This window comes from Rutidosis leptorrhynchoides, chromosome 9 (assembly GCF_046630445.1).
Source record: "Rutidosis leptorrhynchoides isolate AG116_Rl617_1_P2 chromosome 9, CSIRO_AGI_Rlap_v1, whole genome shotgun sequence".
Classification (NCBI taxonomy): Eukaryota; Viridiplantae; Streptophyta; class Magnoliopsida; order Asterales; family Asteraceae; genus Rutidosis; species Rutidosis leptorrhynchoides.
In genome coordinates, this window is record NC_092341.1 from 6,498,996 (window position 1) to 6,516,840 (window position 17,845).

General features: G+C 34.6%; 1 protein-coding gene across 1 annotated transcript; it reads left to right on the forward strand.

The window, feature by feature from the left end:
- The first annotated feature begins 10,385 nt into the window (after positions 1 to 10,385).
- Positions 10,386 to 17,304, forward strand: LOC139866681 (aminopeptidase M1-like). The gene is made up of 18 exons (XM_071854972.1): positions 10,386 to 10,667; positions 10,772 to 10,917; positions 11,792 to 11,894; positions 11,964 to 12,153; positions 12,242 to 12,335; positions 12,473 to 12,626; positions 12,800 to 12,904; positions 12,982 to 13,098; positions 13,435 to 13,548; positions 13,645 to 13,827; positions 13,923 to 14,241; positions 14,914 to 15,035; positions 15,116 to 15,213; positions 15,303 to 15,480; positions 15,592 to 15,706; positions 15,843 to 15,988; positions 16,092 to 16,169; positions 16,812 to 17,304. The coding sequence occupies exons 1-18, from the start codon at positions 10,386 to 10,388 to the stop codon at positions 17,004 to 17,006; spliced, it is 2,739 nt and encodes a 912-aa protein (XP_071711073.1). The 3' UTR covers positions 17,007 to 17,304.
- Positions 17,305 to 17,845: the final 541 nt, after the last annotated feature.

Consider the following 17,845-nt stretch of genomic DNA (forward strand, 5'->3'; position numbering starts at 1 on the left):
ACACGTATATTATATTTATAAGTATATATTTACGCATTATTTATTATATGTATGTATGCGTATATATTTATTATATATGTATGCGTATATATTTATTATATATGTATGCGTATATATTTATTATATATGTATGCGTATATATTTATTATATATATGTATACACGCATTATTAATTATTATATATATGTATACGTATGCGTATATTATTATTTATATATACACTGACAACGTTTATACGTATAGGGAAAACCTTTTGGTACCAAATTGTTGAAGAATGCAACAAACGTAGTCCACCATGTGCTCGTACGAAAGATGCATTGTCTTCGAAGTGGACAAAGTTGAATGCTGATTGCAATAAGTATAAGGTATTGTGAACCGTTTGAAGGCAGCGTGGAGGAGCGGGGAAAATGATAACATTTTTCGCACCAGGTATGACGATCAGTTTAGGTTCGAGATGGGGAAGAGTTTTCCAAGTTATAAGGCGTGGGACTTTTTGCAAGACAAACCAAAGTGGCTACATCCTGATCCCGTTGTTATTGGTAGGCGAAACAAGCGAGTGCCTGATCCCGTTGCAGATGAAACTGTAGATGAAACTGATTTTGACTTGAACCGAGATGAAGAAGTTGAAACAAATCCAAATGAGGAGCTATTTGGCAGAGATTGACTACAACGTCCACCCGACAAACCAAAGAAGGCTAGCTCAAGGAAATCAAGGAAGACCTCAAGTGATTCAGCTGCATCATCCCGTGAGTCTTTACACGTGTCCATGAAGGAACACTTTGAAGATGTGTCTCGAGAAAAGAAATGGTACTACTCTCAAATGAAGATGGAGTCGCATTTGAGGATTTTGGCTATTGATACGGACAATTTGAATGAACATGATAGGAGGGAAATCGAGAAAAAGAAGGAGAGGATTCGTCGAGAAATGGCTTTGGAAGACTCATACTCCGACTTCGATGATGAAGAATGGAGAATCGTATTTGTGTTTGAATTATGTTATTTATGTTTCAATAATTTTATTTGTGTGTGAATGATCGTAGTTGTTGTACTAGGATTTTTAATTTGAATAAACTAGGACTTTTAAATTTTGTGCGAGTTTTATTTTATTTATCATTTATATTTTATCAAATAATTAAATTAATTTTAAAAAATAATTAAATAATAAAAACATAAATATTTTCTCTTTCCAAGACACTGAACTGACACTGAACTGACCATCTTCCCAATTCCCCTGTTTTTTCACCAATGTCACTTTACAATGTCAGTCTAGTCAGCGTCCAGTCATCAGCAAGACACTGAACTAACACTGAACTGACGCGTCACGACACCCTGTGCCCTTATAAATATTTGTAGAAGTACATGACTCCTTTAAATACTTTTGTTAATTTACCATCATCCCTTAAAAACTCGTCAAGACTTTGTAATAATAATATTAATAAAAGCATTCTCATACACATATTTAAAGCCCATAATGAAAAATGAATGGACTACTGATGAAAAAATTAAAAGATTCATCATCATCATCATCATCATCATCATCATCATATTATTATATTTTTGTTAAAGCATTACTTAGGATGGTATAAATAGTTTTAAGGCCTATTATTTCTCTCACATTGTAATTATGTATAACGCATCTAATTTTGAAACTAATATCATTTCACTAAGTACAAATTTTAACTCATTAACATGCACCGCCAAATGTAGTATCATCTGGCGGCGCATCATTTTCGGTTTCAGACTGTGCTGAAATTTCTAACATCACCCCAAAAGAGAACAAGGAGCAAGATTCCCTGAAGGTGTCTTGCCATTAGAGTTCGTCTAGATGACGAAAATGATATTTTATTCATTTTAATCTTCTTTTTAAACGTTTTAAATTTCTATCATATTATTATTTTTGTTAAAGCATGACTTAGGATCGTATAAATAGTTTTAAGGCCTAATATTTCTCTCACGTTGTAATTATCTATATCGCATCTAATTTTGAAACTAATATCACTTCACTAAGTACAAATTTTAACTCATTAATATTGGCCGCCAAATACAGTATCATTTGGCGGCGCATCATTTTCGGTTTCAGACTGTGCTGAAATTCCTAAGATCACCCTAAAAGAAAACAAGGAGCAAGACTCCCTGAAAGTGTCTTGCCATTAGAGCTCGTTTAGATGACGAAAATTATATTTTATTCATTTTAATGTTCTTTTTAAACGTTTTGAATTTCTATCATATTATTATTTTTGTTAAAGCATGACTTATGATGGTATAAATAGTTAAAGGCCTATTATTTCTCTCACATTGTAATTATGTATAACGCATCTAATTTTGAAACTAATATCACTTCACTAAATACAAATTTTAACTCATTAATATGCGCCGCCAAATGCAGTATCATTTGGCGGCACATCATTTTCGATTTCAAACTATGCTGAAATTTCTAAGATCACCCTAAAAGAGAACAAGGAGCAAGACTCCCTGAAGGTGTCTTGCCATTAGAGTTCATCTAAATGACGAAAATGATATTTTATTCATTTTAATGTTCTTTTTTAAAAGTTTTGAATTTCTATCATATTATTATTTTTGTTAAAGCATGACTTAGGATGATATAAATAGTTTTAAGGCCTATTACTTCTCTCACATTGTAATTATGTATAACGCATCTAATTTTGAAACTAATATCACATCACGGAGTACAAATTTTAACTCATTAATATGCGCCGTCAAATGTAGTATCATTTAGCGGTGCATCATTTTCGGTTCAAACTGTGCTGAAATTCCTCAGATCACCCAAAAGAGAACAAGGAGCAAGACTCCCTCAAGGTTTCTTGCAATTAGAGTTCGTCTAGATGACGAAAATGATATTTTATTCATTTTAATGTTGTTTTTAAACTTTTTGAATTTCTATCATATTATTATTTTTGTTAAAGCATGACTAAGCATGGTATCTTTTTTTTTAGATAATATCTTTCGTTATCTATATTCGTATCTTTCGTTAACTAACGTTCTTAATATTCCCGTTATTCGATTTTAACATCTCTCATTAATTTGCGTATTTAAAATAATTCGTTTGGTTAATTCACGCACCCGCTTTCAAACTCGAGGGACCGTAGTTGCCAAGGGGCCAAACTAGTTGACTAGGTCAACTAGTTAACCCCATCTCATCCATTCATTCATACTTTCACCTCCTCACCTCCTTTTTCCTCTCTAACTCAAGAACACACTTTTTAACATCTTCAAAGAATCATCATCTAAATCAATTCAAGCAAGCAAACATCAAAACAAATTACATATTCGTGATCCTCTCTTCATCTTCTACATTTTTGTACCAATTTCATCTCGTTTGGGTTACATTTCTAAAACTCTAGATTTCTCAAATTCGTTTTATAGACTTGAAATGGTGTTAGTTAGTGTCTATGACTCAAGTCTAACATGAATATGTGTTTAGTTTGCTCGATTTGTGGTTTTGAGTAACTAGCATTAACACTTGAAATGGGTTAGTTTAATCTTTGATTTTGAATGATTAAATGTTATTTTAATGTTAAAGTTCATGTATTAAATGTGTTACTAGCATCATTAGCTTCATTTTGATGTGTAGGTTGATTTAGAAAAGCTTCATTTACAAAATGATTGAATTCATGATTTTGATTAGGGTTTGATGAACTTTGAAATGAACTTTTGATGCGTTGAACCCTATGAAATTTTGTTAGTAAGTGTTTAATTGTATTGTATGTTTAATTACCTTCGAAACGGCATATCATATGTGTGGATTGGATTCCCGAGTCAAGAAATGCATTTTATGAACTTGAAACTTTGATTTTGAACATTTAACGATCATTCAACGAGGTTTTTGTTTTTGTAAATGATGAACTTGATTGATGAAAAGTGTTTAGTTGTATTCCTCATCAAAATACCTTTCCAATGATATAAGATACGTGTTTTGAATGTTTACGGTTCATAAGTTATGGTTGTTTGAAGTTGGATTCGTCTAAGTGTTCAAACTGCCCAGAATTTGTTGAAACAGACACAGATGCGGCGCATCACCACTGGATGCGGCGCATCAGTGACAGATGCGGCGCATCTGTAAGTGATGCGGCGCATCTGATGCTGACTGCCCAAAAATCTCGGTTTTAGTTTAATTCTAGCTATGCTACGCACCCCTGATTGACATGAAACTTGGCCAACATGCTCATATATGATTTCTAAGCTTAGAAAAATAGTTCGGGACCCGACCCGAACGTGTTGACTTTTTCGTTGACTTTGACTTTGACCAAGTTTGACTTTTAGTCAAACTTAACCAAACGATTAGGCAATCATTCTAACATGCTTTTATACTTGTTTCTTGCATGAAACTTGACAACGTGATTCACATGCTATATATTCAAGTCGTAACGAGCCATAGGACGAATTGAACACATTTCGCCTGACCTTGTGTCATAACCAGTTAATTGATACAACTTACTTGTTTAGGTCAAGGCTAAGCAACTTTCATGCACACGTTTACTTTGTGAAGTACATTTATACTCGTGCACTCGAGGTGAGATCATAGTCCCATCTTTCAACAACTTTTATACTTTTAAATCATGGGATGAGAAACATGTACAGTTTTATACTACATACTTTTATACTTTGAACACAAGTACGGAAACAAACATTCCATAGTGAGTTAGAACAAAAAGCCTCAATTCGATTATCATTAGTTACACTTGCAGGGTGTAAGCGAGAACTTATATTATGTGATCACATGGGCTTGACGAGCCTCATTATGACGGTTCGCTACCGTTAGCGGATGAAATATATTTTCGGGTTTAGTGTATGTTCTAACACTACGCAACATGGTGCAAAACAGTTAAGTCTTGATAATTGGGTGCTCGCGAACATACTTTTGGAATGCAAACGATTTGGATAATCAACTATACAAAATCTTGTGGTTCAAAAACAACGTTTACAAACACATATGATTTCACCAACATTTTTCGTTGACAGTTTTCTATATGTTTCTCAGGTTCATGAATGGCTATTTGATACATGCTTCCGCGTACACTCATACTTGCTTGGGGTCAAGCATACAGGCATACACTTTGATTACTTGCTTGGAGTCAAGCATACATGCATACGCTAGTGATAGCACCTTTGTATTCAAACAAATGTTTACATACTTACGCTATTTATAACAACCATGATTTTTAACTAATTATGTCGCAAAGTTATTTCATTTATACATTACTACTTTTGTAAACTTAAACTTGTTGTCGATCCGTTTGGTAAACTAAACTTTGTAAGTCTTATACGTTTCAAATGAATGCGACATAATTTTGGTCAAACGTGTCTCATTTAGGGACTATGACCACGCAACGGGACCTAAGTTAACGGCGCCGTCAATGTCGATTTTGCCGGGTCGTTACACATTTGGCGGCGCATCATTTTCGGTTCCAGACTGTGATGAAATTCCTAAGATCACCCTAAAAGAGAACAAGGAGAAGGACTCCTTGAAGGTGTCTTGCCATTAGAGTTCGTCAAGATGACGAAAATGATATTTTATTCATTTTAATGTTCTTTATAAACGTTTTGAATTTCTATCATATTTTTTTTTAAAGCATGACTCAGGATGGTATAAGTAGTTTTAAGGCCTATTATTTATCTCACATTGTAATTATGTATAACGTATCTAATTTTGAAACTAATATCACTCCACTAAGTACATATTTTAACTCATTAATATGTGCCGCCAAATGTAGTATCATTCCTCCGCCAAATGGCAAGGACGCAAGACCATTCCTGCGTCCTTGCGTCTTTCTTAAGCTTGGACGCAAGGTTGTACTTGCGGCTTTGCGTACGTGCTACATTGGAGACGCAAAGCTTTGTTTGCGTCCTTGCGTCTGTTTGACCAGAAAAGTTCCAAGTATTTTTTGTTATCTTGGTGTATAAAGTCGTGTTTGATTATGCAGGATGATTGTCCCAAGAACAAGAAACCTCTACGTGGTCTCTTCCCCACTGATACAGAGAAGGAGTGTCAATGGTGGATTGATAGCGACGCGTTATTTCTTGGAACTTTAGTTGAACAGGAGATCCAGCAAGAAGAAACCCCAATAATTCCTGAAACTGTAGAGCAGACACAGACACCAACACATCAAAATACCGAGGTACAAGAATTACATCGTGTGGTAGCGTTGTTGACCGAGCGGTAGACAAAAGTGAAAAAGAATTTAAAGAGCGGTTGGACAAAGTTGAAAATGAATTAAGTTAATGTAAAAGGAAATTGTCGGAATACGAAGAAAACCCTTTTCCAGAGCAAGAGTATCCGGTATATTAAAATTTATTAATTATTTTTATTTTTTGCATTTGAATATTTGTTCTCATCTGAATTTATATAATTTATGTTTTTTATTTGTTATTTGCTTAGGACGATACGTATTATGAGAAATCTTTCTCTGACAATGAGATTGTCAACCCTTCTCCGATGCAAATACGACGTGGAATTAGAGAAAGACGGCCCACGCGTGCATTAAGGTCCCCGTTTACTTCACCTGGATATAGAAAACCAATTGAGAAGGTAAATTGCTGCATTATAATATTATAATTGTGTTTTTTTTTTTAAAAATCATAAATATTTGTTGTTCTTGCTTCACTGATGTGGACGCAAGGTTAATCTTGCGTCCTTGCGCTTAGTGGACGCAAAGTTAGTCTTGTGTCCTTGCGCTATATGGACGCAAGGTTATTATTGCGTCCTTGCGTCTGTGTTTTTTACTAACCAGATTTCCTGTTTTGCACAGTTGTCCAGACATGTCATTGAGAAAGTGGAAAACATGAATGTGGTCAACCTAGATACAGATGAGCAATTTGTTGATGAGCAAATGGTTGATCAGAAAGCTGTTGATGGACAACCTGATGCTATGGTAGTTGATATCGTTGCACCTGTTGAAACAGAAGGACCAAAGAATGTAAGTGGTAAGGATGTAAATGTGTGTTTTAAGAGAAAAAGGAAGGAAAAGGACTGGGCTACTGAAGAAGAAATCTGGGCCATGATCGACAGACTTATCAATGATCAAGGTTGTCTTAAACCACCACCCACTGGAGCATGGAGAGATCAGAGAAAGCATGCACCCCCTGCAAAAGATCCCACGACAATTATACAGAGCAAGCAAGAGACCCGTTGCATGTTCATCTTTCAAAGTGATCAATTCATTTACCTTAGTACGGAGTTTTGGATTCGCTTGCTGGGATTAGGAAAGGCAGCATATTTGGAGAACTTGGTGAGTGATCTCCTTAATGTTTTGTTTATGACATGATTTAATTTGTACCCAAATATGAACAATGTTAAAACAAATATGTTTTTAATTTTTTAATCGATACGCAAGGAACGCAAACATTAAAATTTTTATTAAATGGTAATAGTGATACTTACAACTACGCCAAGGGAATAATAACACATCAGAAATCTATTTTCTTTGTCTGTGATCAAATTTGTTACGCTTCCGGGGTTGTGAATCTTAATGTTATGTAGGTAAATTGGAAGCATTTGGTACGACTCTTCACTACTCCCACGAAGCATCTGTAATGTATGACATTTGGCCATCCATGCTTGATTGTAAGATATGCTGACACCGAATCGGCTGCCTATATCCGCACGTATATCGTTTGCTTTATATTCCCGGTTTGCAGATTTCAATGAATCCACAAGCATACTACCCAACACCTTTTTGGTTGCATGTTTATTGTTTCCCATAATTAGTGTGCGTGAGCATGTGTGTTCGTCATGCAGTTTCTTTACCATAAAGTTTTCAGTGAATCGTATTCTGTAAGCACTACATTTCCACTCACAGTTTGGCAACACACATTTAGCAGTGTATCGAGATTTGTCTGACTTTACAGGCTTTATTTGGAAGTTTTCTTCAAGACATTTTGTAAATAGGGTGTTTATAAACTCTTCTTTGTTCAAGAAAGTTTGACGGACTTTAATTAAATCTGACACCCTATACGTGGTTGGTATTTCAGTCGTCTGTTCGCGCTCTTCCTCATGCTGACTCAAAAGAGTTGGCATATTCCAGAATGGATCTTGCTTTTCTTCTTCATATTGGAATTCTGCGTCTCGGTCTTTTCCTCCATCTGAATCACTATCTTCGACAAGAGGTACCTCAAACGGGTGGTCTAATTCTTTAATTTTACATACGTTTTCAAGACCATAGTTATGCAAATCAAACTCTTCTGTGTTTGGAAGTGGCAATTCAGGTTCTTCCACTTCCAAATTGTTACTTGCGAGGTTTTCTTCGGTATCATGTTGTAGTAAGAATTGTTGTGGTTGGTGTTTTGGTGGTTTTGGTGATTTTGGTTTTTTTGGTATCTCTTTTTCTTGGTTTTGTTGTAGTAGTGGCTGGTTTGTCGAGTATTTTGTTTCTAGATTTCGTTGTGGCTGATGCATTATTACTCTATCGACAATATAAATATCAATAGGACCATTTACAATTGCATATTGTAAAAACTCTTGAAAGTCTTCATCATCATCAGTAATATCAAAAACTTGATTATTAAAAATGTATCTCATTGAAACAGCTGCATTGGGTGGGAAGTCAATCTTTTTAAGAACATTTTTTAACAATATTCTCCGATTCATTGGTTTTACGGGCGCAATTGGGAGTCTTAACCGAATTCTAAAACAATCTCGTGGCATATATATGGGTATGTTGTTAATGTACTCAAAAGAACCCCAACAACATATATTAACAACAAATTTATCATCATTAACACAATTCATAATGACAAAAATTAGTGAAAAAATGGTTAAAATAGTACCTTAACGTGGGTATAAGCTCTGCATTGAAAACTTTTGAAATTTTTATGAGACTGTGATTTCAAAGTCTCAGGGTCAATCTATATATAGGGACAAAATATTATCCGTAAAAATCTAGGATATCTGACGAAATCTTATCCACAAAATCGTATTTCTGATCAGATAAGGTCGCAAGTTCGCAAGACTCAACCTCGCAAGGCGCCTTGCGTCTTGCGAGGGCAACCTGTCAATTTTTTTTTTTTGGCGCTCCTTCGCAAGAAACTTGCTGGGAATGGGCATTTTGGCTATAATCCCTTTATTATTTAAACGATAATTACTTGAAATTAGAACAATTGCAACTAAAAGCTTGTCTTTCTTGAAAGATAATGCTATGAAATATATGTTCGTTTTTAGCATTATCATGAGTTGCACATTCTAAAACGTAACCACAATCAGAACATGAGTATGATGGACAAGTAATATTACGATCTTGCGGATTCTTATTCGGGAGACGGTTAAAAAGCATGCGCCAATAGAAAACGAGGACTTTGGAGGGATCACCTTGTTCCAGTAAGTGTATCTACAAACATCCATAGTACTATGTAACAAATGCTGAATGGAACTAGCTGAGAATACATGGGCAGGCGTAAGATACCAACACCATTTGTCTTCAACATCTGAACATAATACTTGTGATAAAAGGTTAAAAAAATCAGCAAGTTGGGATGCCTGAGCCCCACCATGAACCTCTCTTCTCCATTGCCAATGCCAAAATTCGAACCCTATCTATCAGAGACCGAACAATGCTAGTTGACATCCAAAAAAAGAAAAAAGTTACTTTACAATATTTGATATGTTGAAATAGATTACTGTCTTTTGAATTATATTAAACTCATGAATGTTATAATATATTTGTCGTAATATAGAGTTATGTAGTACACAAAGTTTCACATACGCAACAAACCGGTGATAGCCGCATTGTTTTTTCTTCATTTATAATAGCACGAAGAGTGATAATTATAAGTCATTGACAGCGTTTTGGGGATCTTTATTAATTTAAAGTTTGAGAATAATTTTTGTATATAGAAAAAGTATAATGTTTTTCTCTGTTGTTAGGGCAACTTTTTTATGATCACTATAAAATATTCCTGTTATGCACGATTCGAACGTGAGATTTTGTAAGACATTCATAGCCTCAATGACTGAGCTATAACTATTGAGATTTTTTATAATGGTTAATTTTTGTATATAAAAAATGAACTTACAAATATAGTTTTTCTTTTCCACCCGTAAAACACGTAGGAAAACACTCGCTAGACAATGCTAGGTACCGTAACGTTATCAGGAAGTTTGTGCAAGGTACCTTCATACAATCGTACTCGTACTCAGCACTCTTCGATATACTTCGTATATGCCAACCAAAAGCAAACACGTTGAAACTGTTTATCAATTAAATCTGGTCCACCTTTCATTCCAGCATCCACCCAGTGGACCCCATTTCCATTGACACATTCACAATGCAACAAAATCGTTGGATACGACGGTCTAACACCAGTCCAAATGACATCACATCAAATAACTTCCCGACTCAAACACCTTATCCAACACACCTTATATATGAAAAATGTTATTAACATTAATCAATGTCTGTTTATCATTTCTGCTACTATACATCATGAACCAATACCAACAGCAGAAATTAAATGACTTCAAAGGCCAAAACAGGCTTCCGAAATTCGCAATCCCTCATCGTTACGACTTAACTCTTAAACCTGATCTTCAAGTCTGCACTTTTTCTGGCCATGTAACTGTTGAATTATCTATATTGGATCCCACACGGTTTCTCGTACTGAATTCGATTGATCTTGTGATTCATGATACTCACTTCACAGGCTCCAATAATCATGTAATCATTTAATTAACAGTGTTTGTGAATTCTTACTTATCAAATTGTAATCAAGGCCATTTATTTTTACTCTCAGTGCTCACAAGGTGTTTGTGAAATTGCAGAAAGTGGTTCCAAGTGAAGTGGTGGTGGATAAAGATGATGAGGCGCTTGTGGTGGTGTTTGATGAGGCTCTTAATGTTGGACAAGGGGTTTTGGAGATTAAATTTAGCGGAGTTCTTAATGAACATATGAAGGGTCTTTATAAAGGGTAATTTTATCAATCGCTATGTCAATATATAAGTTACTGTTATTAGGTTAATTAGTTACTCATATTAGTTAGTACGGAGTATTAGTTATGGTTATCTGTGTTAGGAACCGGCCGATCCGAGTAATTAACTGGTCAACGTAGGTTATTAGGTCAGAATCAAATTTAGTTGGTCAAAGTCAGATTATGTCAGTCAAAATCAGTCAAAGTCAATATTAATCAACATTTCAATATGAAATTAAATAAATTAGATATCTAGAGATTTTGAACAAATGAAGATTATGTTTATGTTTCTAGACAATTATGTTACGGAGTAACATTTATGTTTATGTTTATGTTTATAAATTTTTAGTATATTTACAAATATAATTTTGAATTTTATTACTTAAGTGTCTAAAAATTCCAAGCCGGTTACTTTCCATTTCTCCCCGAGTTATCAATTACTCACTCAGAAGTCCCAACCGAGTCCCCAAAATCCTTGAGTGGGATACATAGTAAAACGTGTCAACGGGTAAACGAATAAGGTTTTCCCTATGCAGGTAACCGGGGAAGATATTTAGATGTATGCGAGTGAGGTTTGAATGGGCCCCAACTACTACGCAATGTATTGCCACCAAATAACCATATTTGAATATGGTCTATCATACTAAAATACTAAAATGTATCTACTACCTATGAATAAAAATTTGAAGTATGTATCACATTTTAAAACTTGTTATTATATGTACGGAACTTTCTTTTATCGTATTTCATGTATTTCGTGATTTGTCATCAGATAACTAGTATTTTGCACTGACCATATCTATAAGTTGCCAAATCATCAAAAGTAGTGCCACGGGGTTTTTGATTTTCCACTTATCTGATCGTTCCCTTGTAGGACATACGTTGATGAAGGTGTGAGAAAAAATATGGCAGTCACTCAGTTCGAACCTGCTGATGCACGCCGCTGTTTTCCATGCTGGGATGAACCTGCTCTTAAGGTATACGATTTAATAAAGTTTTTTCTTTTCTAACTTTTAGAAAATTCATGCTAATTATTTACAATGCAGGCTACCTTCAAGATAACCGCTGACAACGTACCATCAGCGTTGACTGTGTTATCAAATATGCCTGTATCTAAGGAGACCATCAATGGAGATTTCAAGACTGTATCATTCGAGGAATCCCCAGCTATGTCAACTTATTTGGTTGCTGTTGTGGTTGGTCTGTTTGATTACATTGAAGAAACAACATCTGATGGTAATTTCGCATTTGTGTAAGGCTTCGTACTTTTCAACATCTTCCTTTTTTATTCAAATTGACTCATTTCGTTTGACAACTGTTGCAGGCATCAGGGTTCGCGCATATTGTCCTGTTGGTAAGAGTGATAAGGGAAAGTTAGCCTTAAGTATTTCAGTCAAGTCCCTCGAACTGTATACAAAGTAAGTAACTTTATATATACTCACCATATGGTTTCTTGAATTTTAGTACATATAAAAAGATAATTTTATGCTGAGAAAGAAACAGAACCAAAGTGAGAGACAAGACAATCAGTAATGTTGTTTATGGATCTTTCTAGGTATTTCTCGATGCCTTACATGCTTCCGAAGCTAGATATGGTAGCCGTTCCTGATTTTTCTGGTGGGGCCATGGAAAATTACGGTTTGATCACGTATCGTGAAACTGAGCTGCTTCATGATGACTTGCATTCAGCAGCAGCTAACACACAAAGAGTAGGACCTACTATATTTAACCTATTAACATTTTATTATGATTATATATTTATATATTTATATTTATATTTATATAATATATATATGATATATGATATGATGGTTGATCTGAATAACTTATCAAATATGAATAATGTATCTTTTTTACTTAAGTGGACTTCTTTTCATGTCAGCTATCGATTGTTGTAACACATGAAGTTGGGCACCAATGGTTTGGGAACTTAGTAACTTTGGAATGGTGGACTCATTTATGGCTCAATGAAGGTTTCGCAACATGGGTATGGTCTTTTTTATAACATAAGTTAGATCTTTGAATTATTCATGATCTTATGATGTATGATAAATGATAATTTAGGTAAGCTATTTAGCGACCGACACATTATTCCCCGAATGGAGAGTTTGGAGACAGTTCCTAGAAGTCACAGCTGGCGGTCTGCGCATGGATTCTTTGGAGCAATCACACCCAGTTGAGGCAAGCAAATTATCTTTCTCGATGCTTCTGCTTAGGTGTTGCAAAATGGGTGGGTCGGGCGAGTAGGATAACGTGTCAAATCGAGTCGTTTTTATGTGTGTCAATAGTGGGTCAAGTTTTTGTCTTCGCCCAAAAACTTGCATGATTAATGTAATAAGGGCGTTAAAAAAATATTTTTATGATTTACAATTTTATAAGCCATTGATTATGTCAAAGCAAGTCATATTTATGTATCGTGAAACAGGGCCGACCCATATGTTACTAGTTGTCAACAAAATAGAACCAAAATCGAACCGTGTTTTGTATATTTCCTCTATAAGATGCATGCATTTTCAGGTGGAGGTAGGTAATGCTAGCTCGGTGCTCGAAGTTTTTGATGAAATAAGTTACAATAAAGGATCTTCTCTTGTTCGTATGGTAAACGAGTATCTTGGTGATGAAATTTTCCAGGTTGTTGAAGCTATAGATTTCCTTAAATACCCTCTTAATAATGCAATATCCTATATATTTATCTGATCAATATGCTTGCTTGCTTGCTACAATTAGAAAGCTTTGAGTTCTTACGTGAAGAAATACACATACAAAAACGCTAAGACAGAAGATTTATGGGCGGTACTTTCAGATGAATCCGGTGTTGAAGTAAACAAACTTATGGACATTTGGACAAAACAAACTGGTTATCCACTTATATCTGTGAAATTACAAGACTCCACTTTGCAATTTGACCAGGTCAACCCTTTCAAACTATTAATCAATTTACAAATCAATACAAAGTATTTAAAACTTATTTTTTACTACATGTGACATTTTTTTAAACTTTACAGACTCGATTTACGTTATTGGGACAGCAACATGAAGGTCAATGGATCATCCCAATAACCTTATCAATGGGCTCCTACAGTAACTGTAAAAAATTGCTTTTAGAAACAAAAGTTGGCAAATTGGATATATCAGAGCTTTATCATTCTTATTACTCAAGTTTACAACAAAATGGCAATAACAATAAAGAAGTTGTAGAAAAAGTGTGGGTCAAAGTCAACGTTGGGCACTCTGGTTTTTATCGGGTGAAGTATGATGAATCACTCACAGCTCGATTGAGGAAAGCCATTGAAGACAAATGCTTATCACCAGAAGATAAATTTGGTTTAAATTCTTTATTTCTTAATAATATGAGCATTAATAATCTTAAGTTACATGTAGAGTTGGCAAAATGGACCGGTCGGGTGGGTTAGTTAAGGGCTTAAGGCCTAAGGGGTAATTAAAGTATGGGTTGGATCTACTTAAAAGTCTTAATCTAAAGTTATTTTTTAATAAACTGTTAGTGTTAAATATGATTGCAGTTAGTTATATATAATTTGAGATTTTAAGATGTTATTTGATATAAAGAGCAAGGTTGTAAAAGTTGCTAGTTGGAGACGAATCGATCTGGACCTTGGGGGACTAGTCGGTCGAGTCGGGCATTGACCGGGTGTTGACCAACGTTGCCTTTAAGTAATAAATTAATTAAACATACATATATTACACGTAAATATATCAAAAATAAAACATAAATATTTCATACATAGATATATGGCACAAAATATAATTTTTTGAGTAACTTTGACTTTGACCGACTCAGACTTGACTTGGCCTGCTCAACCCGACTTCAGCATTGACCGACTTTTACAATAGTGATAATGAGGTTTTCTGAATTTAATAAAAGCTCTTTAGGTTTTGATCCATTTGACTCATCCAACCCAGATGATCCCGGGTCGACCAACTTATATGGAAATGAATTCTAATCTTCAATTTAGCTTAAATTTGTAATATTTACAGGCATATTGGACGATACTTATGCTCTATGTGAGGCTGGCGAAGAATCGATATTGTCTCTTATTTCCTTGATGGATCTGTACAGAGATGATCTTGATTATCTCGTGTTATCAAGACTTATCACTGTACTAAATTATAATTTTGATGACATTTTATGAATTCTAATAACAAATTGGTGGTTCTGACGTTTTTGTTTATGTGGCAGGCTTGTTATAATACCTCAAAGATATTAAAAGACGCTATATACGATCCATGGAATCATTTGAACCAGTTCTTTATTGATCTCATCATATCATCCGCTGAGTAAGCATTCTGTCATCATGATGCTAAAATCTTGTACATCACACATAGTGTCTCAGTTTGTGAAAAGAGATGGTTTAAATAATGTTCAGGAAATTAGGTATGGAACCTGTATATGGCGAATGCCTTTTAAATTCGATGTTAAGGGAAGAAGTTTATATGGCATTGGCTACATTTGGCCATAAAGAAACTCATGAAGAACTAAAGAGACGATTTCAGACATACGTATATGATAAGACCACATCTGTGTTTCCAGTTGATATCAGAAAGGTAATAATTAGCTAATAACTTATAATAGTAACTTATGACTGATAATGATTATTAGTAATTATTATTATTATATTATTGTAGTAAATTGTTGATGTGTCTTATTTAATTCAGGCTGTGTACATTTCGATAATGAAAACTTCAAGCGTTGTTGAAAGAAGTGAGATTGATTCCCTACTAAAGCTATATAAAGAAACTGATGCAGTTCAAGAGAAAACAAGAATTCTGAGTAAGTTTCATTTAGAGTTAGTTATGCAGATGGGTGATTTGGGTAATGAATTAGATTCAAACGGGTCGGGTTGACCCATGACACTTTTTGTAATTGACTTTAACTCTACTGATCTGGTCTCCTTGATCTTCGTCAGGTTGTTTAGCTTCGTCTCCTGACCCAGATATGGTGATAGAGATTTTGAACCTCATGTTTACTGAAGAGGTTCGAGAACAAGACACAGAATACGTAACTGCACGGATATCAATGGAAGCGCGTGAAACAGCATGGATATGGTTAAAGGTGTAGTGAAGATATATTCATTTCGTTATATGATCAATTCATTCCAATCATTGCATGTTTATTTTGTATGTGGTCGTTGAATATCGTTTTTCCTTGTTTACAGGAGAACTGGGATACGATCATAAAGCGATGGGGTCAAGGGATGGTGTTCCATCATTTCATTAGAGATATAGTTACGCCAGTAAGTACTACTACAACTTTAAAATAAGTAAATTACTCATATAAAAAATTACGCGGTTGGTCCCTGCAGTTTACCTCATATTACGTGAGTGGTCCTTGTACATTGCAGTTTGCAAAAGTTACGTGGCTAGTCCCTGCCACTAATGTTCGCCAATTAAATCCGTCAAATCTGATCATGTGATCTGCACGTGAGGTCCAATTTCGTACTTTTGTTACTTCTCATGTGCATATAACATTATCAGACTTGCCAAAATTGATGGCCATTAATGTCAGGGACCACCAATGTAAATTTTGTATATCACAATGACCAACCACGTCAAAATTAAGTACAGGGACCATTCACATAATATGGGGTAAAATGCAGGGACACTCTGCTTCTTACTCATATGGTTCTTTTTAAAGTCAAATGAATGGCTTGGATAACGAGTTTAAGTGAACAGGTGAAAACATGTCTAATTGACCCACATATTTTTAGCTAAGTCTTGCCGCGCAAATTTGTAACGCGTTAAACATGGTCGCAAAAATATAACATTACAAGATAAAAACTAAATTTTTGAGTAAAATCATTTTGTGATGTTTTTTATGAACTAACATCACTTTTGGGTAGTTAATTTTGGACTAAGTTGATGGAAACACATTTCAGTTTAGCAGCCATGAGATGGCAGAAGAAGTGAAAGAGTTTTTTAACAGCCGAGTGACTCCTTCATTCGCTAGAAACTTGAAGCAAAGCATCGAACAAATCCGAATAAAAGCCAATTGGGTTGATAAAATTAGGCAGGAGGAATCTCTTATACCTAAACTAGCCAGAGGTTTAACCAGAAGACCAATGAGCACATAGCAACAACACTAAAACCATTAGTGAACTCTATTCATGCAACCATTTTGCTTGGATGGTAATCCATATAACGGTTCATTTCGTTAAGGGTATGATATTTAGTCTAATGAACCTACTATTTTTGTAACATGCATCCATTATAACAATATTGTTGTGATGTAGATTCACACAAAAGACACAAAGTATGTGCATTTATCACATATATAAGACACTAAATTCATGCATTTATGCATGTTTTGTATGGAGAGAGTCGAGACTTGAGTTTTTTAACAGACCCCAGTAACTTGAAAACTTATTTAAGAAAATGAGGTAGTTTAGAAAATATTTGTCATTTGGTGCAATTGTTTTTTTTCCCTTTTAATTAATTAATAACAGTTTGATTCTTTGAAATCCTAATACTGTAATAAATAGATGATGACGTTAAAATTCATAACGTACGAAATGACCATCGGTTTTCCTGTTCTCCCAATATCCACAATCATCGTCTTTTTTAAATTTGTAGTCTATCGATCGTGTACAATTATATGGGCTATTCGGTTTCCAAAAATCGAATCAACTAATAATATAAAGTATTAAATTATTAATATTTAAAAAATAAAAAATAAAATTATTAATATATGTTGACGATAAAACGATTTTAAAAGGAAAAGTCAAATTTAAAAATGACTTTCGGTTAAATTATGATTTTTCGGGTTTTCGGATTTAACCGAATCCAAATTTGGTTTTCAGTTCGGATTCGGTTATGAATTTGATTTCGGTTTAGAATTCGAATTCGGTTTCGAATTTGACTTCCGTTTCGGTTTTGCCTTCTAACTTTATAGAACTGAATCAAATAAATCGAG